The sequence below is a fragment of the Scyliorhinus torazame genome, chromosome 12 (assembly GCF_047496885.1).
Source record: "Scyliorhinus torazame isolate Kashiwa2021f chromosome 12, sScyTor2.1, whole genome shotgun sequence".
Classification (NCBI taxonomy): Eukaryota; Metazoa; Chordata; class Chondrichthyes; order Carcharhiniformes; family Scyliorhinidae; genus Scyliorhinus; species Scyliorhinus torazame.
The window spans coordinates 94,731,085-94,758,441 of record NC_092718.1 but is presented as its reverse complement, the minus strand read 5'-3'; the positions used below and the strand labels follow the sequence as shown (position 1 = coordinate 94,758,441).

General features: G+C 50.6%; 1 protein-coding gene across 4 annotated transcripts in view; it reads right to left on the bottom strand.

Annotated features, from left to right (window-relative positions):
* Nucleotides 1-17,333, bottom strand: part of LOC140386572 (basal cell adhesion molecule-like) — a 277,207-nt gene extending 259,874 nt beyond the window's left edge. For all 4 annotated transcript variants that reach the window (XM_072469008.1, XM_072469010.1, XM_072469009.1 and 1 more), the window contains exon 1: nt 17,158-17,333. In XM_072469008.1, coding sequence (XP_072325109.1) covers nt 17,158-17,203 — 46 coding nt within the window. In that variant the 5' untranslated portion in view covers nt 17,204-17,333. The remainder of the gene's footprint in view (nt 1-17,157) is intronic.
* Nucleotides 17,334-27,357: the final 10,024 nt, after the last annotated feature.

Genomic DNA, 27,357 nt, shown 5'->3' with positions numbered 1-27,357 from the left:
GAGAGAGAGAGAGACAAGGTGAGTGAGACACAGGTAGAGCGACAGAGCATGAGAAATGAAGAGCGAGGGAGAGAGACAGAGAGCAAGAAACAGAGAGAGACAGATTCATAGCGACATAAGTGAGACGGATGGAAAGAGAAACAGTGATTGAAAGTACGGCAACACACCCAAATCGAGCCAAACACACTGTTAGAGGTGATTCAGCAAAGAGAGAGAGAGAGACATGTGGCAGACAGGCTATTAAGGAAAACAGGTGCACCAGTTGAGACAATGAGAACATCAAAAGAGAACTTGGAACATAGCATAGAAAAAAAATACATAAAGAGGGATGATTATAATTATCTTCCTGAATGCTGGCATATTACAAAGAGGTGACCCAGAGAGGCAGAGAGAGTGAAGGCTGTTCAATTTATCTTGCACTGACAGACTGTCAGAAAAGGAGGAACATACTGAACCCGCTGGCTCGTGCAATTAAAGCTGATTCCATACACAGGGGACTTCACTCACGGCGAGTGATCACGCTGCCCCACAGGATGGAGGACAAAGAGGCTCCCAAACTTTCCCTCTGCCACCTTAAACAGAGAGAGGTCAACCCCGTTCAGGAATTGAACATTTTGAGGCGGGTTAGAGGGGAGGGTAGGGGGTGCTGAGTGAACTGCAGGGGGGCTTCCGGTTTATCACTGATCCCAACCGTTCCAGAAAATGCTCACCACCCAACACCGCACCACCACCACCCTGCCACCTCCCCTCCGAATATCTGGAGAAGAAACAACCTGCAGTCGAATAGCCCGGCCTTCATATCTGGTCCAGGCTGGTGTTTAAGAAGAATAGTCACTACCTTCAAGGCAGATGGCGGGGGGTGGTGGGGTGGTCGTACCTGGGAACCTCACCACCTGGAGGTTCCCCTCCGAGTCGCTCACCACCCCGATTTGGAAATATATCGGCCGTTCTTTCACTGTTGCTGGGCCAAAAGCCTGGAACTCCTTCCCGAACAGCACTGTGAGTGTACCTACTGCCGCGGTTCAAGAAGGCGGTGGCAATTAGGGTTGGTCAGTGACTGCTTGCCGATATTCTCCGAATGCTGTTGGGATTCTCTGATCCCGCCAGCAGCACCCCCCTGGCCCGCGAGTTTCCCGACGTGGTGTGGTGGGCTTCAATGGAATATCCCATTGACAAGCGGCAGGAGGAGAGAATCCCGCAGCCAGTGAAAGGAGTGCTGCCGAGAAACATACGGCGGGGGACCAGAGCATCTCACCCCATGTATCGGGTGCTTTTTGGGGTTTTAGAAACCCCCCCCACCCCCACCCCCGCCCTCCCGGGTCTCTCCAGAGTTTCCTCATCATTTAGAAACAGCCAACAGCACCCGCCTCCTCCCCTGCCCGGTGAAATAGGTTTAATACTCCCAGCAAGACCCCTCAGCATTGCCTCACTCGACAAGATACTCTGGCAGCAAATGGGCACCTGCCCTAACCACAGAACCCTCCCAGCCAAGTGTAACAACCCCAAAAGCAGGCTTTTGGGAACGGCATTTTTTGATGGTCCTGACAGGGGCTGGATGCATTGCCTCCAGCTTTGCGGCCTTGCATGTCCTTAACTAAATAAGCCTTTAAATTTGTACCTTCTCGGGACCCCTATCAATAGATTACCGAGTTAATTAACTGTCCGGGGCTGTGCTTGTTTAGACAGTGGGGCAGCTTAATTCATCGCTCCTGCCTGCCAGCCCCAGGAAATGTCAACTAGTGATCCGTGGAGACTGGCGAGATTGGAATGGGTCGTTCTGATTTGGTTCCTCGAGATATTGGGCAAAGGGAGTGGCGGCGTTGAGAGGGAATTATAGTTAGCTCCCAGCGCAATGGGTTGATGCCATTCACGCCAACAGGGTGCTTTTTTACTGTTCCGCACAAGCCTCCTGCCCTCTCAGTAACTTGCATTCAACACAGTACACTGTCCGAGGGTCTTCACATGATTGATTAATGGATAGAACTTGACCCCAGCCACATGAGGAGATATTAAGGATGGATGACCAAAAGCTCGGTCAAAGAGGTTGGTTTTTGAGGAGCATCTTAAAGGAGAAGAGAGAGGGAGAGGGAGAACGTATTCCAGAGCTGGGAGCCGGCGTTGGTCAGCGGGCAGAGGGGAGGCGGGCGAATGGGACTTACTACATGTTAGGATGCTGGGAAAGCAGAGATTTAGGTCATCTGAAATTTACACAGAGCTTCCATCTCTGCAACTCCATCTTGTGTGTTTAACCAGCTTTTCCTTAAATACAGCTAGCCTTTTCACCTCAACCATTCCCTCTGGCAGCGAATTCCAAATTCTTACCACTCTCCGGGGGGAAAAGCTTCTGTCCCAACTTCCCGATTAGGATTTTTTTCTGGGGGTGGGGTTGGTACCTGATAATTCTACAGAGAGTTATTCATCCAGATCAGAGTTATATATAGAGGGTCAGTCATCTCGATATTTATAGGGTGGGAATGTAAGTGAGGGGAAGGTCTGAGAATAATACACTTGGCACAGATTGCAATATTCAGACATGCGCAGTATGCCAGAGATATTGGCACTCTATTGGAAAAGGAGCAACATCTTATTTCAAAGTGAAGGACAGTCATATTATGAGTGGATGACCCTGAATATTTTATCTTTCATCTGGCTTTTTTGTGTCTTATTTGATTTGAAAGATTTGAAGCCATTGTCAAACTTTGTTACCAGAGATACCGGACTCTGCAACTCCAGAACCAATTACATTCCTTCGTCCCCAGGATGTGGCAAGAGTAGAAATAACACATCCAAACCCACGGATTTGAGAGCAGGCCACCGGCCTCTTGAGCCTGATTCACCATTTAATTAGATCATGGCTGATCTAATTATAGCTTCAAACCCACATTCCTATCTGTCCCCCCTCCCAATGACCATTCACCTCCCCACCCTTGTTAATCTTTTTTTTAAATTTAGCGTGCCCAATTCTTTTTTTGCCCATTAAGGGACAATTTAGTGTGGCTGATCCACCTACCCTGCACATCTTTGGGTTGTGGGGGTGAGACCCACGCAGACACGGGGAGAATGTGCAAACTCCACACGGACAGTGACTCGGGGCTGGGATCGAAAGCGGGTCCTCAGCGCCATAAGACAGCAGTGCTAACCATTGCACCACCGCGCTGCCCTCCCACTCTTGTTGATCACTTGATCACCTGCAGGGACCAGTTAAAGTCACCTGAGTTGGCGCGGGACGGGTGTCACATATCAGCCCAGGATGGGCAAAGGCGGCAGGTTATTTTTTTGTGGCAGTCACGGCTTTGCTGGCGGTGATTGCACCTTTGGGTATGAGGTGTTGTCTTTTGGATGAAGAGACTAAACCAAGCCTCTGTCTCGGGTGGATGAAAAAGACCCCACGGGTGCAACTAGTTTACCCAGGGACAATGGTTTCAAATTGAAGGGGGTGCAGTGTGAATTGTGTTTCATCGTAGGTGGATCATGGGCATTAATTGGGGAGTCAGTTGTGCCCCTGTTAATAGACACAGGTTGAAACTGTGATGGTTGGGTTTATGCGTGTTTGCCTATACTTTGTAACTTTGCGAAGAAATGTTTATTAAAAAGTGTCCAAAGATTGGCTCCAGTTATATCCGTCACCTTGAAGATAACTATTCTCTGCCACCATGTTAGATTGCAGAGAGCCAGTTGTGAAGGGTTTGCATTCTGAAATTGTACAAAGAAATGCTGATAAAAATATCTAAAGATTAGCTTGTTATATCCTTCACCTTGAGGTTAACTAAGCTCTGCCAGGGCAGCACGGTGGCGCAGTGGCTTAGCCCTGCTGCCTCACGACGCCGAGGCCCCAGGTTCGCTCCCGGCTCTGGGTCACTGTCCGTGTGGAGTTTGCACATTTTCCCCGTGTTTGCGTGGGTTTCGCCCCCACAACCCAAAGATGTGCAGGGTAGGTGAATTGAACATGCTAAATTGCCCCTTAATTGGAAAAAATGAATTGGGTACTCTTAATTTATTTTTAAAAACTAAGCTCTGCCACTGTGTTAGATTTCAGAAGTCAGCTGTGAAGGGCTTGCATTCTACAATTGTGTAAAGAAATACTTATGAAAGTGTCTGAAGATGGGCTCCACTTATATCTTTCACTTATAGGATAACTATTCCCTGCCACCATGTTATATTCCAGAGAGCCAGCTAATGAAGGCTATAACTGGAACCAATCTTTATGCGCACTGTTGGTAAGACCAATAGATCCACAGTCAAATTCTTTCAACAATGCTGCAAATTTTGCCCTCATTCAGCAGCACAGATTCACGCATGACCCTTATCTATGTTCCCACTGAGATATTTGGTGTGGTTACAGCATCTGCGCAACAGTGCTTCATAACATGGTGTGACATGTTGGCAGAGTGGTTAGCACTGCTGCCTCACAGCTCCAGGGACCCAGGTTCAATTCCGACCTCGAGTAACTGTCTGTGTGGAGTTTGCACTTTCTCCCCGTGTCTGCGTGGGTTTCCTTTGGTTTCCTCCCACAGTCCAAAGATGTGCAGGTTAGAGGGATTGGCCATGATCAATTGCCCCTTAGTGTCCAAAAGGGTAGGTTAAGTGGGGTTACTGGGTTAGGAGATAGGTGGAGGCCTGACCCTAGGTAGGATATCCTTTCAGAGGGTCGGTGCAGACTCGATGGGCTGAAGGGCCTCCATCTGCACTGTAGTGATTCTATGGTTCTACAGAACAGGCCAAGTCTCCAGACCAGATCAGAAATAGAACTGTCAGGGGTTATTTTAGCTCCCCTGGGGTTGTGAGCCTCTACCTCAGTCCTGTCACAACCTAAGCATGCGTTGATTTTCACTACACCTTGTTGGCTGCGGGATGCAAAACTCATATTGCGCATGGCGGGGATGGGTCAATCCCAAGGCACGCAGCCAGGGCAATGCGTCTGTGGGGGGCAGGATTATCAAGTGGGGTGATGCACAAAAGACTTGACCATATTGTTGCAAAGCAGTTGTGCGATTCAAGTGTGTCTCAAAAGAATTCAACCTTTTGCGAGCAATTGACACCCAATATTTCTTACTCCATTGAACCCTGGTCTATAAACAATATTAAGAAAACTTTTGCAACCATATCTATGGAGGATTCACCTGTGCCTACATTAATCCCACACTTGCCTTCAGTTGGTAAAGGCTCGTAAGGCCATATAGTGTGGACAGAGGCTCTTCGGCCCATCTTACCGGTTCTAGGCCTGTGCAAGAGTTCTCCAATTAGCCCCGCTTGCCCCGACTCTTTCCCCATAGCCTTTCAAATCCTTCTGAGGTTTTCCAGAATGTTCCCAGAGGGATGAGGAGTTAATGGTGGAAAGACTGGGAGAAGCTGGGATTGTTCTCCTTGGAGCAGAGAAGGTTAAGGGGGAGATTGAATCGAGGCTTTCAGAATCATGAGAGGGCAGTTTGAATTGAGTAAATAAGGAGAAGGTGTTACCAGTTGGCAGGAGGGTGGGTAACCAGAGGGACACATATTGAAGAGAATCGATAAAAGAACCGGAGGGTTGGGAAATGAGGTGATTTATTTTTTACACAGCGAGTTGTTGTGATCTGGGAGGTGCTGCCTGAAAGGGCGGTGGAAGCAGATTCAATAGAAACTTTCAAAGGGGCGGAATTGGACAAATACTTAAAGGGGGGAAAATTGCAGGAACATGGGGGAAAAGCTGGGGGAGTGGGGAGAGAGTGGGACTAACTGGAGAAATCTTTCAAAGAGCCAGCACAGGGAATGATGGGCTGAATAGGCTCCTCCTGTGCTGTGTGTCTATGATACTGTGATTCCAAATCATTGCCCCACTGATCTCAAATCTCTATCGTCCAGTTACCTCTGCCTCCTGCCACTAGAAAAGATTTCTCCCAAGGGACTCGAACAAAAGCCTTCAACATGTTGAATATTTCTGAAGGAAAGGAGTTAAGTGGATTTCTCCATGTAGCCACCCCTTCCAATAATTGCAGTGTTTGACAGAGAGCGTGTGAAAGTGGCGGGATGCCGATGGAGGAATATATATAGAGGGGGGGGGGGGCATAGAAAGGGAAGGAGAGACACACACATATAGGAGGAAGAGAGATACACAAGAGGGAGAGAAAGACAATACGGAGAGTGAGAGGACACACACGGAAGGGGGGGCGGGGGGGAGAGAGAAAGAAAAAGAGAGGCACAGAGGGGAGAGAGGAGCAGAGAGAGAGAGAGAGGCAGACACACACAGAAGGCAAGAAAGAACGAGAGAGAGAGAGAAAGAACGGAGAAAGAGAGGCACACAGGGAGATAAAGAACGAGAGACACACAAAGGCACATAGACCGAGAATCAGCGCGCTCAGTTTTGTTGCACTAAGCAGCCTCCCCCTCGCCCTTTCACTGAGGAATGTTTAAGAGCAGCAGGTTGATGTCTATCATGATCACAGGACAGGCAGCTCGGTGTGTTTAACTTCTGCTGATCTGCAAACAACTGCCCCCCCCCCCCCCCCCCCCAAACACTCAGCTCCCCGCCTGGTAACCTGAGAGTTCGGCTGAGGTTAATAAGCGGAGGGGGTGGGTCACGAGAGAAGAGGAGGCCAGTGTAGGGTCTTCAACAAATCCAGCTGCTTAGTGCTCTGCTCACTCGATGAAAACTTCAACTCAACTCCCAACAGATGCTGGGATCTGAGTGTTTCCCAGCAACAATGTGCATTTATGTAGAACCTTTAGCACAGTACATTGTCCCAAGATGATTCACAGGAGTGATGAACAGACAGAATTTAACCCGAGCCACATAATAATAATCTTTATTAGTGTCACAAGTAGGCTTACATTAACACTGCATTGAAGTTACCGTGAAAAGCCCCGAGCCCACACTCCGGTGCCTGTTCGGGTACACTGAGGGAGAATTCAGAAGGTCCATATTACCTAACAGCACGTCCTTCGGGACTTGTGGGGGGAAACCTGAGCACCCGGAGGAAACCCACGCAAACACGAGGAAAATGTGCAGACTCCGCACAGACAGTGACCCAAGTGGGAAGCGACCCTGGCGCTGTGAAGCAACAGTGTTACCCACTGTGCTACTGTGCTGCCCATATATAAGGAGATATTAGGGACAGGTAAAGAAAAACTTGGTCAAAGAGGTTGTTTTAAGGAGCGAGTATCAGAGAGAGAGAAAGCGCGAGAGAGTGCGTGACAGAGATCGAGAGAGGGAGCAAAGGAAAGGGCGAAGAAGAGAGTGAAGGAGAGAGCTAGAGAGAGAGAGAGCAAGAGAGACAGAAAGTAAGTGCGAAAGAGTGCATTAGAGAGCATGAGGGAGAGAACCCAAGAGAGCGAAGGGGAGAGCGCAAAGGAGAGAGTGAGGGAGAGAGTGTGTGAGAGAGAGGGAGAAAGCGTGAGAGTCTTTGAGAGAAATCAAACGAGAGCCAGTGAGCAAGAAAGCGAGGGAGAGAGCGAGAGAGAGCATGAGGAAGAGAGCAAAAGAGAGTGAGAGAGAACGAGAGAGTGAGAGAGAAAGAGAGAGCAAGAAAGAACTAAAGGTTCAGGGAGAGAATTCCAGAGCTTAAGACCCAGGCAGCTAAAGGCACGACCATCAAGGGTTTAGCAATGGAAATCAGGAGCTGCAGGAGGTTACAGAGAGATAGGGAGGGTTGTAGGGGCTGGAGGAGGTTACAGAGAGATAGGGAGGGTTGTAGGGACTGCAGGAGGTTACAGAGAGATAGGGAGGGTTGTAGGGGCTGCAGGAGGTTACAGAGAGATAGGGAGGGTTGTAGGGGCTGCAGGAGGTTACAGAAATAGGTAGTGTTGTAGGGGCTGGAGGAGGTTACAGAGAGATAGGGAGGGTTGTAGGGGCTGCAGGAGGTTACAGAAATAGGGAGTGTTGTAGGGGCTGGAGGAGGTTACAGAGAGATAGGGAGGGTTGTAGGGGCTGCAGGAGGTTACAGAAATAGGGAGTGTTGTAGGGGCTGGAGGAGGTTAGAGATAGGGAGGGTTGTAGGGCTGGAGGAGGTTACAGAAATAGGGAGGGTTGTGGGGCTGGAGGAGGTTACAGAAATAGGGAGAGTTGTAGGGGCTGGAGGAGGTTACAGAAATAGGAAGAGTTGTAGCAGCTGGAGGAGGTTACTGAAATAGTGAGAGTTGGAGGGGCTGGAGGAGGTTACAGAAATAGGGAGAGTTGTAGCAGCTGGAGGAGGTTACAGAAATAGGGAGAGTTGGAGGGGCTGGAGGAGGTTACAGAAATAGGGAGAGTTGTCGGGGCTGGAGGAGGTTACAGAATTAGGGTGAGTTGTAGCAGCTGGAGGAGGTTACAGAAATAGGGAGAGTTGGAGGGGCTGGAGGAGGTTACAGAAATAGGGAGAGTTGTCGGGGCTGGAGGAGGTTACAGAAATAGGGAGAGTTGTCGGTGCTGGAGGAGGTTGCAGAGATAGGGAGGGTTGTAGGGGCTGGAGGAGGTTGCAGAGATAGGGAGAGGGATATGTAACCTGCGATGGCACTTCCTGCACTCTGCACACACACAGCATAATGAGGGATAACAGCACTGACCAGTTGAAATTTAATAGGAATCACATGGGATTCAAGAAGGAACACATTCCGGAAAGTAAATCAAACCTCTCCCTTTTTAAACAAAATATGAGCCAAGACTTGTTTTCAGGTGTCTCTGGGTATCCAAAACCTGGTCGGTGGGTCAGATAATCAAGCAACAAAATGTGTGAATAATGAAGTAACCGCTCGACTCTCTGATGAATGAACTGGGGCAATATTTCAGTGACCGTTTTCAACTAAAACCTGCAGCTCTCCTAAAAGTTAAGGGGGAAATTTAATCAAGGAATTCAAGGGGTTCGGGTAGAGTAAATAAGGAGAAAGTGTTTCCAGTTGGCAGGAGGAACGGTAACCAGAGGTTGACACAGATTGGAGAAATTTGGTAAAAGAACCAGAGTGTGAGGTGAGGAGAATCTTTTTTACACAGCGAGTTGGTGTGATCAGATTCATAGAATTTACAGTGCAGAAGAAGGCCATTCGGCCCATTGAGTCTGCACCGGCCCTTGAAAAGATCACCCTACCTAAGCCCACATCTCCACCCTATCCCCTGTAACCCAGTAACCCCATCCAACCTTTTTTTAAAATTTAGAGTGCCCAATTCATTTTTTTTCCCCAATTAAGGGGCAATTTAGCATGGCCAATCCACCTAGCCTGCACATCTTTGGGTTGTGGGGGCGAAACCCACGCAAGCATGGGGAAAATGTGCAAACTCCACACGAACAGTGACCCCGAGCCAGGATCGAACCTGGGACCTCGGCCCACCCAACCTTTTGTTTGGACACGAAGGGCAATTTATAATGGCCAATCCACCTAACCTGCACATCTTTGGACTTTGGAGGAAACCAGAGCACCCGGAGGAAATCCACGCAGACACGGGGAGAACGTCAGACTCCGCACAGACAGTCACCCAAGCCGGGAATCGAACCTGGGACCCTGGAGCTGTGAAGCAACTGTGCTAACCACTGTGCTACCGTGTTGCCCCTGGAAAGTGTTGCCTGAAAGGGCGGTGGAAGCAGATTCAATAGAAACTTTCAAAGGGGAATTGGAGAAATACTTGAAAGGGAGAATATTCTAGGGCTGTGTTGGGGAAGAACTGGAAGAAAGAGTGTAGGATTAATTGGAGAGATCTTTGACAGAATCAACAAGAGGCCCGAGGGGCCAAATGGTCTCCTACTGTGCTGTAAGTGTCTCTGAAAGCACCCCCCCCACCCCCACCAATGCAATGGGGCTGATTAAAGTGGTGCAGACCGGACGGAGGGATATATAACACACCTGGGTCCTTGTCTGAACAGCAGCTGGTGCTTCAGTCACCAGATGTTTGCTCTCCTCTCCTCCCCTCTCAAAAGCCTTCATTTGGCCATAACCGGAATTCGGGCCAATTCAAGGACAGCACAAGAACAAATTACACCACTTCACCAACTCGATTCTGTAACCAATCAGGCTGAGTGCCTATTCAGAGCTGTCAAACGACAGCATGCAAGATAAACAATTGGGGGGAACATTATTCACCACCAGTACCAAGATAATTAAAGTTGTGTGACGCACTTCATTCATCCCGTCAGGAATAGCAATAGACACATCCTCAAAAGTACTGTACCCCAGTGTTCTATTGTTACAGACCTGTCCCTACAAGTACTGTACCCCAGTGTTACACAGTGACAGCCCTGTCCCTACCAGTGCTGTACCCCAGTGTAACACAGTGACAGACCAGTCCCCACCAGTACTGTACCCCAGTGTTACACAGTGACAGCCCTGTCCCTACCAGTGCTGTACCCCAGTGTAACACAGCGACAGCCCTGTCCCTACCAGTGCTGTACCCCAGTGTTATACAGTGACAGACCAGTTCCCACCAGTGCTGTACCCCAGTGTTACACAGTGACAGACCTGTCCCCACCAGTACTGTACCACAGTGTTATACAGTGGCACACCTGTCCCTACCAGTACTGTACCCAAGTGTTACACAGTGACAGACCTGTCCCCATCAGTACTGTACCCCAGTGTTACACAGTGACAGCCCTGTCCCTACCAGTACTGTACCCCAGTGTTATACAGTGACAGACCTGTCCCCACCAATACTGTACCTCAATGTTACATATTGACAGACCTGTTCCCATCAGTACTGTACCCCAATGTTACACAGTGACAGACCTGTCCCCACCAGTACTGTACCCAAGTGTTATGCAGTTTCAGACCTGTCCCCACCAATATTGTATCCCAGTGTTACACAGACAGACCTGTCCCCACCAGTACTGTACCCGTGTTATACAGTGCCAGATCTGTCCCCACTAGTACTGTGCCCCACCCAGTTTTATACAGTGACAGACCTGCCCCACAAGTATTGTCCCTGTGTTACACAATGACAAATCTGTCCCCACCAATACTGTGTCCCAGTGTTATACACTGACGGACCTCTCCCCACCAGTATTGTACCCCAGTGTTAAACAGTGACAGACCTGCACACAACTAATGTGTCTCATTGTTACGCAAAGACAGAGCTATCGCCCCAAGTACAATCCCATGTTTTACAGCTTTTCCAGATACACATTCTAACCGTAGCCCTGCTTCAATTTCCCACAGTTTGAGCAAATGCCCTGAAAATCTTCTCATACTTTGCATTTCATTAGTCTGAATCACAAGTTTGGCAGGGCCCTTGTTGTCCATCACTTCCTGATCCCACCTCAAGCCGTTGCCATGGAGACCATCCCTGACTTCGACAGAACTGCAAGAATGGTGAACACCGTCGGCCATTGTGTCTATCCGGGCTGACCGACATGTGCGGTGTCCTGCATGGCATCCCGGGGTCAAGGCAGTGTCAGGAAAGGTCCAGGTTCAAGAAGGCCACAGGCCTTTCAGCCAGCTGCCTCAGCCCAGCCTGCCGTGAAGATTGTATAAAATCCCTGCCTTGTGCAACTCAGTCTGCGCTGGCACCGGGAAAATGAAACTGCACGTGCCCCAGAGAACTGATGTCTTCCGGTAAGGGAGGAAAACTCAGTGGCTGCACGTTGCGCCCATTAACAGCCGCACAGCAATCAGACCACATAGGGGCCTACACCACCCCCGCACTGCCCAAAAATAGCATATCACAAAAAAAAGGCACTATTTTTAAAAAGTGCATTGCAAGTAGAATCCTAAAAATAGTCGGACCATAAAAGATGATCCTTAAAACAGCTGCCTCCTCCAACACAAGTGGCCTGAGAAACAGCTGACCTCTCTCTCTGATGGTACTCATCAATTAAGAAGCATTGATTCAGGATTCACTAATTCCTCATTCCGACATTGGAAGAAAACTCAAGAGCTGATTCACACCTCCTCAATCCCCTCAACTGCATTTGGTCAACGACTCAGTGACCTGTATACCTCACCTCCCAATTCTGCTTCCCTACACCAACTCTGCTCCCACCTAATAACTCCGCTCCCCCCAACTCCGCACCCCCCAACTTCGCTCCCCCGTCAACCCTGCTCCCCCGCACCCCTGCTCCACTCCCCCAAAAAATTGTTCCGCTCCCCCCACAATTCTGCTCCCCCCGTACCCCCACCCCAACTCCGCTCCCCTCCACTGACCATGATGAGGTGGGCTGTTCACTCTCTTGCTACCCCCACCGCCATCCCGTGTCAGTACTGGTCTGAGACCTGTGCTGGAGGTGTGAGCCGAGTCCCTTGATTTAGCTCGCATGTCTCGATGCCGTTTGAGGTGACGGGGCGAGCGCTGCCCTATCGGAGTGTGCTGGCAGGGCAGTAAGCACCACGCCATCATAGGGTGCTGTGGGAGGGGAACGCCGCCTTGTCGGAGGGTACTGGAGATGGAGGGTGGAGCACCGCCCTGTCGGAGGGTGCTGGGAAGGCAGGGAGCACTACCCCATCATAGGGTGCTGTGGGGTGGCAGGGGGAGAGCCGCCCTGTTGGAGAGTGCTGGATGTGGGGTGGAGCTCCGCCCTGTCAGAGGGTACTGGAGGTGGAGGGGGGGTTGCACCCTGTTGGAGGGTGCTGGGAGGGAGGGGAGCACCACCCCATCATGGGGCGCTGTGCGGGGGTTGGGGGGGGGGGGGGGGAGAGTCACCCTCTTGGAGAGTGCTGGATGTGGGGTGGAGCGCTGCCCTGTTGGAGGATACTGGAGGTGGAGGACGGGGAGCACCGCCCTGTCGGAGGGTGCTGGGGGAAGAAGGGGCGAAGCACTGTCCTGTCAGAGGGTGCATCTTTTAGAGATGGCATTAAACAGTGGGCCCTCCCCAGCTGGTCCCTCTACCATGCATTGTTTTTTGCGGGATCTCACTGTGCTAACCTCTGTACTCTACATTACAACAAGCTGCCCCGCTTACAGAGCCCTTTAATTGGCTATGAAGGTGCTGCTGGATTTCCTGGAGTGCTGGAAAGTAGTTATGTTAATGTAAGTTTTCTCTTTCCCTCTCTCTGATGCCCCAAGTGCCCTGTCTACTGTGAACCCCAAGTAAGCTCTATCTAAATGTCTTGTCACCTCCCCTAACATCACTTGCCCCACCACGTTCACATCCCCTCAACTCACCACTCACCCCCCCCCCCCCCCCACCACCCCCCCAATCGCTCCTGTCAAACCATCACCTCTCCCACCCTGAACTAAGAGAAAAGTCACAGAATCCTGCCACTGCAGGAGGCCCCACCCTCTGAAAGAACTAGGCCCCATCCCATGCCCTAGTTCCGTAACCCCCAACTAGCCGTTGGACACGAAGGGGCAATTTTGCATAATTAATCCACCTAACTTGCACACCTTTGGAGTGTGGTAGGAAACTCGAGCACTGGGGCAGGCACTGGTGGAGGGGGATTTCAACCAGGAAAGCCTTCCCTGACTTACCACTGTTAAAGAAATAGGCTATGTCTAGTTCTGGGGAATGGTTGAGCCGGGGGGGCGGGGGGGGGGGGGTCAATGGCCTTGAATGGTGGAGGTGTCTGTTCCTTTAAGAGCAACTGACCTCACCTTTCCCAGAGGGAGTATGATTGAAGCTGCAGGGGAGACAATTAAAGAGGGCGTGTGGTCTCCAATAATGACATGGCCTGGCACGGGAGAGGGGTTGTGGAGGAGGGATGCAGAGCTGTAGCAACATGTTCCACAATTGCCATTCATCACCCTGGCTGGCTCCTCTCCAAGCCTCCTGTTTACACTTTGAGCAACTGCCGGTGTGTTCTCCACTGCTCCCCCACCCCGTCTCAGGCACGTGAAACAAGCCCTGGATCCTATCTCTTGCGTTCAGGAGGAGGGGAAATCCCGGCCGAGAGAATGCTTGGAATTTCACTTCAGCCTAATGTGCCCTCGACACTTGTCGACACTCAGTCTGAATGCCGAGTCGCAGTGATAGGAGAGAGACTCCCCTCAGCTCCCTCACAACCATCCTCCTCCCACTGACTACCACCTCCCTTCCCCTCGCCCCCCTACCCCCAACACCTTGCTGAACCCAGCACCCCCATCCCAGTTCTCCACAGAATCATGTGTGTACATGACTGATTGATAGGGCAGTTTGTTCTGTGTAAAGTGTGCTGGTTGGAGAGAGAGGAAGGGAGGGAGAGAGAGGGAGGGTGAGGGAGAGAGAGGGAGGGTGAGGGAGAGAGAGGGAGGGTGGGGGAGAGAGAGGGAGGGTGGGAGAGAGAGAGGGGGTGGGAGAGAGAGAAGGGAGGGAGAGAGAAAGGGAGGGAGGGTGGGTGGGGGACGGTGAGAGAGAAAGGGTGGGGGAGGGGGAGAGAGGGTGGGAAAGAGAGGATGGGAGGGTGAGTGGGAGAGAGGGTGGGAGAGAGATGGAAGGTGGGGGGGAGAGAGGGTGGTGGGGGAGAGAGATGGAGGGTGGAGGGGGAGAGAGGGAGGGTGAGGGGGAGGGAGGGTGTTGGGGAGAGAGAGAGAAGGTGGGGGAGGGAGGGTGGGGGGGATAGAGAGGGAGGGTGGGGGGGATAGAGAGGGAGGGTGTTGGGGAGAGAGAGAGAAGGTGGGGGAGGGAGGGAGGGTGAGAGAGAGGGTGGGAGAGAGAAAGGGTGAGAGGGAGGGAGGGTGGGAGAGAGAGCAGGGTGGGAGAGAGGGAGGGAGGGTGGGAGAGAGAGCAGGGTGGGAGAGAGAGAGGGAGGGTGGAAGAGAGGGAGGGTGGGAGAGAGAGAGGGAGGGTGGGAGAGAGAGAGGGAGGGTGGGAGAGAGAGAGGGAGGGTGGGAGAGAGAGGGAGGGAGGGAGAGGGAGGGAGGGAGAGAGGGAAGGAGGGAGGGAAAGAGAGAGAGGGAGGGAGAGAGAGGGAGGGAGGGAGAGAGAGACACACACATACACACTCAGAAAACAGTAAAACTGGGGCTGGATTCTCCAGCCACCCCCCCAGCCGCCTGTTTCTCGGTGTCGTGCCATTCACTGCTGGCGGGATTCTGTGCTCCTGAGGCTTGTCAACGGGATTTCACATTGACGTCACCCCATGCCGACAGGAAACCCATGGCGGGGGTGTGCTGCAGGTGGGAAACGGGAGCCCCAACGACCGAAGAATCGCAGCCCTTACCTCATTAAATTGGGGAGCCGGCAAAGGGGAAAGACTTGAGACAGAATGGAGAGGAACTGGGTTATGATGAGAGGAAAGGTTGGGGGTGGTGGGTGGAGGAGACACAGAGGAGATTGAGAGTGAGGGAGTGTGAGAGAGAGAGAGAGAGACGTCATGAGAAGGGGGCAGTCAGCCTCATGGATAAGTGAAGGGAGAAGTGAGACAGAGGGAGGCGAATGGGAACTGATGTGAAGGCAGTGGTGGAGGGCAGGTGAGTGAGGGGGTAAGTGGAAAAGAGTGAGGAGGGCGGGAGATAGTATGAGAGGATAAGTTGAGAGGGAGAGGAGGGAGGAGAGTGTGCGGAGGTAAGTGAAGGGGAGGGTGGGAGAGTGAGGGGATAAGTGGAGGAGAGGGTGATAGCGTGAAGAGGTAAGTGAAGGAGAGGGAGGGGAGGGTGAGAGTGTGAGGGGGTAAGTGGAGGAGAAGGAGAGAGATGGGGCAAATGATGAAAGATTGGAATTGAGCAAATACTTTAAGAGGAAAAGTGGACTTCATGAGGAGATGGACAGAGATTAGTGGAGATGGAGAGAGTGAATAAGGGCAGAGGGAGAGAGGGGAGCAGGAATAGGGTTAGGAAATGTGAAGGATTGAGACAGAGAGAGAGAGAGAATGCAGGAGCAAGAAATGGATAAAGACTGTGAAGAAAAAAAAGCTCAAATCCAACTCAGGGTGGACAGAGAATGGAGAAGTGAGAGAAAATGATTGGCGCAGAGAGAGAGGGAGAGAGCGAATGCAAAGTGAGATGAAAGGGAAACAGAGCAAGGGAATGAACTGAAGCAATGGATGAACTGGGAGTGGCAGAGAGGAGGAATGGAATGTGAGGAGAGGAAGAAGAAAATAGAACTGAGAACAAAGATGAAAGCGAGGATGGGAAGAGATCAGCAAAAAAATGAAGAAAGAGTTTGATCCCGGAGAGAGAGAAGGGGGAGAGATGGGGGGGGGGGGGGGGAGAGGGTGACGCGAGGATCAAGAGGAGAGTGGGGTGAAGAGAGAGAGAGGGAGGGGAAGAGGAGAGAGAGAGAGGGTGGAGACAGAGAATGTGAAGAGGAGAGAGAGAGGGTGAAGAGGAGAGAGGGTGAAGAGGAGAGAGAGAGAGGGTGAAGAGGAGAGAGAGGGTGAAGAGGAGAGAGAGGGTGAAGAGGAGAGAGAGGGTGAAGAGGAGGGAAAGGGTGAAGAGAGAGAGAGGGCGAAGAGGAGGGAGATGGTGAAGAGAGATAGAGGGCGAAGAGGAGAGAGAGAGAGAGGGTGGAGACAGAGTGTGAAGAGGAGAGAGAGTGTGAAGAGGAGAGAGAGTGTGAAGAGGCGAGAGGGTGAAGAGGAGAGAGAAGGTGAAGACGAGAGAGAGTGTGAAGAGGAGGGAGAGGGTGAAGAGAGAGAGGGGGGAAAGGAGAGGGAGGATGAAGAGGAGAGAGAGGGGGAAGAGAGAGAGAGGGGAAGAGGAGAGAGGGTGAGAAGACGGGAAAGGGAGGGTGAAGAGAAGAGAGACAGGAGTGCACAGGGGGGGTCAAGGGGCAATAGGAGAGGGCCAGGGGATGAAGGAGTGAGGGAAATAACACATGGTGAAGGAGTAATGGAGTGAATAAGATTGGAGAGGAGGAAAGGAAAAATGGTGGGGGGTGCCCTGCGAAAAAAGCAAAATCCAGAGGCTAGAAGAAAGAATGAAGTGTTTGAAAGAGGGAGAAATGAGAGGATCGCTTGCTGGCAGTTTCAGAAGTTTACGGCAGGCAGAGAATGTGGCAGATAAGCAGGGCACTCCCTCTGCAGTACGGTGCTGTGAGGGGAGAACTCCCTCTCTATCACACACACACAGAGCTGAGAGAGAACAGAATCTGTCCCAGCAACTGAACAGGGCATTTCAACAACCACAAAACTATCACACAGTCCAGTCTGATCACAGAGCTTTAAAATCCACTCTTAAGCAAAGAGAGAGAGAATACTAAACCTCATTGAAATAAACAGCAGCTCGATCCATTCACAGACTGGACCACCTGCTAAAGTCTGTTTGCAAAGTTCAAACAGGCAGTTGTCCTTTTAAATCTGTGAATGGGTCGCATACAATAACACCCCCTTCACGATGATTACATTTTCTTTCAGGAAAAGGGAAGATCTTTTTACCTAGAACGGCGATTACAAAGAATAGTGTTGCTCCTAGACTGTCCATCCTCGCCAAGCTGTGCTTCAGTGTTTCGCTGCATCAAACAGTGAGGCTCTCTCACGCTCTCTCAGTCGTAACGTTTATTAGAGTCCCGCCCCCCTGGGATTAAGAGAGAAGGACGGAGAGGGAGACATAGAGCGAGAGAGAGAGAGAGAGAGCAGAGGTGGGTTTGGTTCTGAGCAAATCTAACCCTCCCCTCCGATCGCGACTTTACAAATCCTCACAGCAATTGCTGATCCCACTTGGATGCCCTTGCCTAACTCTGCCCATCTTCGAAATCAGCCAGGAGGACGCCCTCGCTAGAGAAAAAAAACAATCTGCAAAGCACTAATCACCCAAGCAGCATCCTCGACTGGGTTAAACCGTCAGTGTGACACAGAAAGGAAACTATTGGGCCCACCGAGTCCCATTCCAGCCCTCTGCCATGCAATTCAGTCACTGTTTCAGCCATTCAATCAGATCATGGCTGATCTCTTCCTGGTCCCGAATTCACCTCCCCACCTGTCCCCCATACCCCTTTCACCCATTTTAAAATCAGAAATATATCTATCTCCTTCTTGAAACTATTTATTGACTCTGATTCCACCGCACTATGGGGCAGCAAGTTCCACATGCGAGAAGTAGTTCCTCCTCATCTCAGTTCCAAATCTACCGCCTCACAACCTATATCTGTGACCTCTCGTTCTAGATTGCCCTACAAGGGGGAACATTTGGCCTACAATTTAGTATTTTAAAAACCTCGATTCAGATCGCCTTTCATCCTTCTAAACTCCAGCGAGTATAAACCCAAACTGTTTAATCTCTCCTCATGTGTCAACCCTTTCATCCCTGGGATCAATCTGCTGAACCTCCTCTGAACTCGAAGACCATAAGACATAGGAGCAGAATTAGGCCACTCAGCCCATCGAATGTACTCCGCCATTCAATCATGGCTGATATTTTCTCATCCCCATTCTCCTGCCTTCTCCTCATAACCCCTGATCCCCTTATAAATCAAGAACCTATCTATCTCTGTCTCAAAGACACTCAGTGATTTGGCCTCCACAGCCTCCTGCAGGAAAGAGTTCCACAGATTCACCACCTCTGGCTGAACAAATTCCTCCTCATCTCTGTTTTAAAGGATCATCCCTTCAGTCTGAGGTTGTGCCCTCTGGTTCTAGTTTGTCCGACTAGCGGAAAAATCCTCTCCACGTCCACTCTGCCCAGCCCTCACAGTATCCTGCAAGTTTCAAAAGATCCCCCCTCATCCTTCTAAACTCCAACGAGTATAGACCCAGAGTCCTCAGCTGTTCCTCAAATGACAAGCTCTTCATTCCAGGGATCATTCTTGTGAACCTTCTCTGGACCCTTTCCAAGGCCAGCACATTCTTCCTTAGATATGGGCCACGCGACCCCAAACTGCTCACAGTACTCCAAATGATGTATAGGGGGCCTTATACAGCCTCAGAAGTACATACCTGCTCTTGTATTCAAGCCCTCCCAACTGCCCTCCAATACCACCACATCCTTCCTCAAATAAAGAGACCAAAACTGGGCACAAAACGTCAGATGTCGTCTCACCAACACCCGAACAATTGCAACAACACTTCTCTACTTTTATACTCCAGTCCTTTTTGCAATAAATGCTAACATTCCATTTGCCTTTTAATTACTTGCTGTGCCTGCATACAAGCTTTCTGTGATTCATGAACAAAAACACCCAGGTCCCTCTGCCCAGACACATTTTGAATCTGCTTTCCATTGAAATAGTAACATGCCTTTCTATTATTTTTGGCCAAAATGGATACCCTTACATTTATCTACATTAAAGTCCATCTGCCAAATTTTGGCTCAATCTCCTAGCCTATCTAAATCCATCACTACTTCCCCTCTGACAGTGCAGCACTTCCACAGTACTGACCTTCTGACAGTGCAGGACTCCCTCAGTACTGACCCTCTGACAGTGCAGCATTCTCTCAATACTGACCCTCTGACAGTGCAGGGCTCTCTCAGTACTGACCCTCTGATAGTGCAGCATTCCCTCAATACTGACCCTCTGACAGTGCAGGGCTCTCTCAGTACTGACCCTCGGACAGTGCAGCACACCCTCAGTACTGACCCTCTGACAATGCAGCACTCCCTCAGTAATAACACTCCGACAGTGCAGCACTCCCTCAGTACAGACTCTCTCTCAGTGCAACACTCCCTCAGTATTTACCCTCTGACAGTGCAGCATTCCCTCAGTACTGACCCTCTGACAGTGCAGCACACCTTCAGTACTGATCCTCTAACAGTGCAGCACTCCCTCAGTACTGACCCTCTGACATTGCAGCACTCCCTCAGTAATAACACTCCGACAGTGCAGCAGTCCCTCATTACTGACCCTCTGTAAGTTCAGCACTCCCTCAGTACTGACCCTCTGACAAGCTTGTAGGCATGAGGCCCGAATTGGTTGAGCATAGAGATAGGGAGGGATGTAGGGGCTGGAGGAGGTTACTGAGATAGGGAGAGTTGCAGGGACTGGAGGAGGTTACAGAGATAGGCAGAGTTGTAGAGGCTAGAGGAAATTACAGAGATAGGGAGGGTTGTAGGGGCTGGAGGAGTTTACAGAGATAGAGAGGTTTGTAAGGGCTGGAGGAGTTTACAAAGATAGGGAGTGTTGTAGGGGCTGGAGGAGTTTACATGAATATGGAGGGTTAAGGGACTGGAGGAGGTTACAGAGATAGGGAGGTTTGTAAGGGCTGGAGGAGTTTCCAGAGATAGTGAGGGTTGTAGGAGCTGGAGGAGTTTACAGAGATCGGGAGGTTTGTCAGGGCTGGAGGAGTTTCCAGAGATAGTGAGGGTTGTAGGAGCTGGAGGAGTTTACAGAGATCGGGAGGTTTGTAAGGGCTGGAGGAGTTTACAGAGATAGGGAGGGTTGTAGGGGCTGGAGGAGTTGACAGAGATAGGGAGAGTTGTAGGGGCTGGAGAAGTTTACATGAATATGGAGGGTTAAGGGACTGGAGGAGGTTACAGAGATAGGGAGGTTTGTAAGGGCTGGAGGAGTTCCCAGAGATAGTGAGGGTTGTAGGAGCTGGAGGAGTTTACAGAGATAGGGAGGTTTGTCAGGGCTGGAGGAGTTTCCAGAGATAGTGAGGGTTGTAGGAGCTGGAGGTGTTTACAGAGATCGGGAGCTTTGTAAGGGCTGGAGGAGTTTACAGAGATAGGGAGGGTTGTAGGGGCTGGAGGAGTTGACAGAGATAGGGAGAGTTGTAGGGGCTGGAGAAGTTTACAGAGATAGGGAGGGTTGTAGGGCTGGAGGAGTTGACAGAGATAGGGAGAGTTGTAGGGGCCGGAGGGGGTCACAGAGATGAGGCTGGGCAAGACCATATAGCATATGAACATGAGGTTGAGAATATGTTGCCCCACACACAAAAACACCTGTTTGCACACACACACACATGCATGGATGCACAATTGCACTTGACCACACACACTTGTCTGCACACATGGCCATGCACATGTGCCCATGCAGATACATGCTCACAGACGTACACACTTGCGTGGCCTCAGGTGTACACATGTTCACACATGCTCATGGACACACACATCAACGAATATGCACGTTCACACATACATGACTTATCTGCACATGTGACCGCGCACTCATGTCACTGCACACATAACACAAGCACGCACATGTCCACACACAGAACCTGACAGGCATACGAGTATGAGGGGCGGGCTGGAGTGAAGGAGGGTTTAACCGCATGATAACTAGTTTAAACAGTGAACCAGTTTAAACAGTGAATGTTGATTCCAAGTGTCGACAGTGGGTGTCATGATATGCAAACAAACCAATGAACACTCAGAATAGGACACAACCAATGGGCAGTCAGGACACTCAGAGGTGGCATCACCTCAAGGGGGCATGATATAAACACTATAAAAGGGATGAGGCACTCACACCCTGCATCTTTCCACAGACAGACATCTAGAGAGTTAGACAGGGTTGATCAGCAGCATCACACCTCAGCACGTGGCTTTGAGCAAGCTGGTACAGTTAGACTGGGTTACTACAGTTAGATTAGCAGAGTCAAACTCATTTGAGAACTGTGTTAATAGATCAATAAACACGTTGAACTCATTTCAGAGTCTGGAGTATCCTTTAGTTAAGACTGCATCAAGTAGCAGCCTGTGTTATCCGAAGCAGCATAACACAACAGTGGGATTTATGAGGGGCTGTGACTCGGAGGGGTTTAGCCCAGCTGTTAAACCTCAAACATATCTGCGCCAATCAGGCCCCTCTGATCAAAGCCGATTGTGCGGCAGTGAAGCAGAGCACGTGTTCCAAGTTGGAGAAAGCTGCAGCCTGACGGGCTTTTTTTGGCAAACAATGGGCTTTGAGTGGAAAAAAAATCAGGCTCTGATGGTTACATTAGAATTCTTTGGAAACACATCAAAGGAAGCCGCTCCCCTTGTGTTTGCAATGTTAGCTGTGGTTGCTGACACATTCCCCCTTTTCCGAGGTTGTCCTGTTATCTGACAATCTGAGGCATTAGCTGGGAGGTGAATTTTGTTTTATGTCAGAATGCAGGCAGCAGTGGAGGGGAGGCAGATTCATAAAAGAGAAAGCAAATATGGAAATTTCAAAAGGTGCAGTAACTTACGACTGGTTGTGTGTGTGTGGAGTCTCGATGACAAAATATCTTTATTCTGCAAACCAGAATCTATGTCGATACCCTCTTTGCCTTTCTATCTGTGTCTCTCTGCTGTCGTTCTCTCACTCTCTCTCTCTCTCTCCCCCCCCCCCTTCCCCTCCATCTCTCTATAAATAAACATGCCAATGATGTTTGCCTTTTCCAAGTCAGGTGCCAGGACCCCTTTCGCCAGTCAGAATGACTGGTTTGAGTGCCTGTGTGTGTGTCTCGCTTGCCCTTTCCTGGAATAACGAACAGCAGTGGGACGTGTGTGTGAGAGAGTGAGACAGGGGTTGGTGGGGGAACCCTTGTTCCCCAGTGACAGCACACCCAGATGGGTAGTAGTGCAGAGAGAGAGAGAGAGAGTTTACTCCTGCCAGATTTCTTCAAAGAGACTTCACTGCCTCCAAGCAGCCGCTCCGGCTCAGGCTGGAGCTGGCAGACGGCTGCCGTCTGTGCTTCGCGCGCCACAAACAAACACTTTGGAAAAGGCATCATTAAAATGAGACTTCAAACAAACAAAACATATTCAAACGTGCAGGTCGAGAGAAAGCAAGGTGGCATCACCGGCTGAGTATTTTAAAATATTTGTTCATGGGCTGTGGGCCTCGCTGGCTGGGCCAGGATTTGCTGCCCATTCCTGAGGGTATTTCAGAGTCAACCAAATTGCTGTGGGTCTGGAGTCACAAGTAGGCCACACCAGGTAAAGACGATTTTGTGAGTGGCAAAGAAGAGCCCCCACCGAGTCGGTGGAGAAACAGAGCTAACTTTATTTGACACTGAACTATTGAGAAACAGAACTTACTTTATTTGACACTGAACTATTATGTACAGCTTCAGTAGTTCCCGAATGGGTCTTCTTTGGTCAGTGCCTTACTGGCCAACTCCATTAGTACAAAGTAAACACTGTTAAAGATCCCCGAGGGCGGCAAGGTGGCTCAGTGATTAGCGCTGCTGCCTCATAGCACCGAGGGCCCAGGTTCGAAACCAGCATCAGGTCACTGTCCATGTGGAGTTCGCACATTCTCCCCGTGTCTGCGTGGGTCTCACCCCCGCAACCCAAAGATGTGCAGGGTAGGTGGATTGGCCATGCTACATTGCCTCTTAATTGGTACCAAAAAGTTAAGGAACCCCTGCCACCTAATCAGGGGATTTTGAATTCTGCAAGACCCACGGTTAGTGAGTCATCCCCAAATCGTAAGACCGGCGCAGGTTATAACAGACCTCAGATGTACTTCCCTAAAGAACATTAGTGAATCAGATGGCTATTTACTACAATGGTTTCATGGTCATCGTTCGACTTTAATTCCAGATTTTGTTTCCTTGAATTCAAATTTCACCATCTGCCAAGGCAGGATTCGAAGCCCATTCCCCTGAGCATTACCCTGGGCCTTTGGATTAATAGCCCAATGACAATAGGGCGTCACGGTAGCATAAGGCAGCATGGTAGCACACAGGGCCAGGGTCCCAGGTTCGATTCCCGCTTGGGTCACTGTCTGTGCGGTGTCTGCACGTTCTCCCCGTGTGTGCGTGGGTTTCCTCTGGGTGCTCCGTTTTTTTCCCACACTCCAAAGATGTGCAGGTTCGGTGGATTGACCATGCTAAATTGCCCTTAGTGACAAAAAAAAAAGGGTTGAGTGGGATTACTAGGTTACGGGGATAGGGTGGAGGTGTGGACTTAGGTAGGGTGCTCTTTCCAGCGGCTGATGCAGGCGCGATGGGCTGAATGGCCTCCTTCTGCACTGTAAATTCTATGATTCTATGCACATTCTCCCCGTGTCGGCGTGGGTTTCCTCCGGGTGCTCCGGTTTCCTCCCACAGTCCAAAGATGTGCAGGTTAGATGGATTGGCCATGATAAATTGCCCTTAGTGTCCAAAAAGGGTAGGTGGGGTTATGGGGATAGGTTGGAGGTGTGGGCTTAAGTAGGTCTTTACAAGGGCCGGTGCAGACTCAATTAGCTAAAAGGCCTCCTTCTGCACTGTAAATTTTATGACTCTATGATTTTATGACTACCACTGCATCACTGCCTCCCATGCAGCCATAACTCCCTCTGCTGACTGGGTGACTGTATGTCAAGGACAGGGGAGTCACTCGTTTATTTTAGCCCGTTCGGATAGACAGGATGGGGGAAGGGGGGTTGGAGTGGGGGGAGGGGGGTCTCGGATCCACCAGAGTTTAGAAATGGAAGAGGCGACTCAATTGAAACCCGATCCTGAGTGGTGTTGACAGGGTGAATGTGAAGAGGATGTTTCCTCTTGTCAGAGAATCTAGAATGAGGGGGGGGGTCACTCTTTAAAAATAAGGGGATTTCATTCCCAAACCGACACTGCAAAGAGGGAAAGTCAGAGGGGGCCTGGCTCTACCGAACCTACAATACTACCACTGGGCAGCAACGGCAGAAAAAGTGAGGGGATGGGTACAAGAACCCGACACAGATTGGGTACAAATGGAGGAGGCATCCTGTAAAGGAACGACCCTCTGGGCCCTGGCCACAGCAGCACTTCCATCCTCCTCAACAAGATGCACAACGAGCCCAGTGGTAGCAGCCACGTTGAGAACATGGACCCAGTTGAGACAACACTTCGGGATAACCAAAATGTCCCTTATGGCCCCCATCTGCGGCAATCACAGATTCCCCCCAGCCATGCTGGATACCACCTTCAAAAGATGGAGGCGGGGCGGGGGCACAATGCCGGTTGGGGGCTTCTACGCAGGGCACAGACTGGCGACACTAGACGAACTGACGAAGATGTGGAAACTAGCAAGAGGACAGGAATTGAGACAGCTCCAAATAAAACACTTTCTCCGCAAAGAGGCAGTAGGGTACCCCGGGGCCCCAAAAAGCACACCACTATAGGACCTGATAGGCACAAGCAGCGAGAAGGAGGGGCTATGTGGGAAAATATACGGACAGCTACTGGACAGAGCCCGAACACCACTGGATGGGACCAGACAAAAATGGGAGGACGAACTGGGAACAGAGGTAGGATGGGGACTCTGGAGCGAAGCACTGAGCAGGGTGAACTCCACCTCCTCCTGCACAAGGCTAAGCCTAATGCAGCTCAAAGTGGTGCACAGAGCCCACTTGACCAGAACCCGAATGAGCAGGTTCTTCCCGGAGGTGGAGGCTAAATGTGAGCGGTGCCAGAGGGGCCCGGCCAACCACACCCACATGTTTTGGGCTTGTCCCAAACTTGCTGGGTTCTGGACAGCCTTCTCTGTGGCAATGTCCAAGGTTGTGGGGGTGAGGGTGAAGCCATGCCCAATAGTGGCAATCTTCGGGGTATCGGAGCAGCCAGAGTTACACATGGGGAAGGGGGCCAACTTTCACTTTCCTAACTGCACGCCGGAGAATCCTGCTCGGCTGGCGATCGGGAGCACCACCCACAGCTGCAGACTGGCTCGCTGACCTCTCTGAATTTCTCTATCTGGAGAAGGTTAAGTGCGCCATCCGAGGGTTGGAGGAAGGCTTCCTGGATACTTGGGGGCAGTTCATCAACCTGTTCCAAAGTTCGAGGCCAGCATCGAGGAGTACGCCAGGGAAAAACAAAGACGAAGAACCAAAGGACTGCGCAACCCAGTTTGGGGGGGGGGGGGGGGGGAGAGAGAGAGAGAAAAATGGGAGGAAGAAGGGGGGATATCATAGACCGATCCAGAGGGCAGCAAAATGTACATACAGTTAGTCAAATGAAGGATAAAATAAACCTCTCTGTAAAATAAAGCAAATTAGCACGGGCAAGAAAAATGTAATGTACATAAGTAACAACTGTTTATAAATATGAGAAAAGCCAATAAAAAGATTTTCAAAAAAATAAAATATAATAAAAAAATAAGGGGGTTTCCCATTTAGAAACATGGAAAATAGAAGCAGGAGGCCATTTGAACACAGAGAACATAGAACATACAGTGCCGAAGGAGGCCATTCAGCCCATCAAGTCTGCACCGACCCACTTAAGCCCTCACTTCCATCCTATCCCTGTAACCCATTAACCCCTTCTAATCCTTTTGGTCACTGAGGGCAATTTATCATGGCCAATCCACCTGCATATCTTTGGACTGTGGGAGGAAACCGGAGCGCCCGGAGGAAACCCACGCAGACATGGGGAGAACGTGCAAACTCCGCACAGACAGTGACCCAGCGGGGTATTGAACCTGGGACCCTGGCGCTGTGAAGCCACAGTGCTATCCACTTGTGCTACCATGCTGCCCATTTGGTCCTTCGAGCCTGCTGCGCTATTCAAAGCCACGCCCTACCCTTACCCCTTGACCCCTACCGTGTGTATAAATCTGCCCATTTCCTTCTTAAATGTATTCAGTGACTTGGCCTCCCTGGCCTTCTGTGGTAGAGAATTCTACAGGTTCACCACCCTCTGAATGAAGAAGTTTCTCCTCATCTCAGTCCTACAAGGACTACCCCAGGGTTTTTCAAACTGAGGGTCGCGACTCCTCCAGGTCATTGTCCGTGTGGAGTTTGCACATTCTCCCCGTTTTTGCGGACGTTTCACCTCCACAACCCAAATGATGTGCAGGCTCGGTGGATTGGCCACGCTAAATTGCCCTTTAATTGGAAAAAATGAATTGGGTACTCTAAATTTAAAAAAAGGACAATGTGCAAACTCGGGATCGAACCTGGGTCCTCAGCGCCGTAGGCAGCAGTGCTAACTACTGTACCACTGTGCCGCCCTGCAGATCAAGAAATCCACCCTGTTTTTGCCTGTCCACCTGCTGCTCGCAGGCTGACATGCATGGCAATAGTGGCATCCCACATTGTGGTGGGGGTGAGGGGGGTAGGTGACAGGACCTCCACGGGATGACGGGTAACGAGACTGGCGAGAGAGGACAATGAAAGAAAAACTCCCAGATCCATTGTTTGCAGTGTGCTGGTTGAAGCACAGAGAGCAATGGGAGAGTGGACGCACATGCAGCTAGTTCATGGCTCAGTAAATACACACACACCTCTCAAACTCCCTATGGCATTCTGCTTACAATGGCAAGGAACCAGTGACTCCCTTCCTGTTTCTACCATTGAACTCAAACTGCTTGCCAAAGGCCCAGATATATATATTTTTGGATTATTCTCACTGGCATTTTCAATTATACACAGTAACACTTTACGTTCAACATTTACAGCACGTGCAGTTCTTATATACATTCAATCGTTGTTGGTGTCCCCCCCCCCCGCCTCACTTTCTCCTCTCCCAGCCCACCCCTCCTTGGCATCCCCCTCTTTCTTCAGGGTGTTCTGTCCCCGAGCTCCTATTCTCCCCTTTCCCCCCCACCCTTCGCTTTATATTTTCTGTTGCCAGCCTTGTGGGTTCAGGGGGTGCTTCTGCCCCCTTCCTCCATTCTTCTCCCTGTAGTTCCCCTGAGTTTCTCCTCTCTTCCTCCCCCATTCCTCCTCTTAGAGTTGCGTGCCTCTGGCTGTTTTCTCCCGTCTCTCGCTTTTTCCCTACTCGCTGTTGGCTTTGATCAGGCCTTGGAACAGGCCGATGTACTGCCCC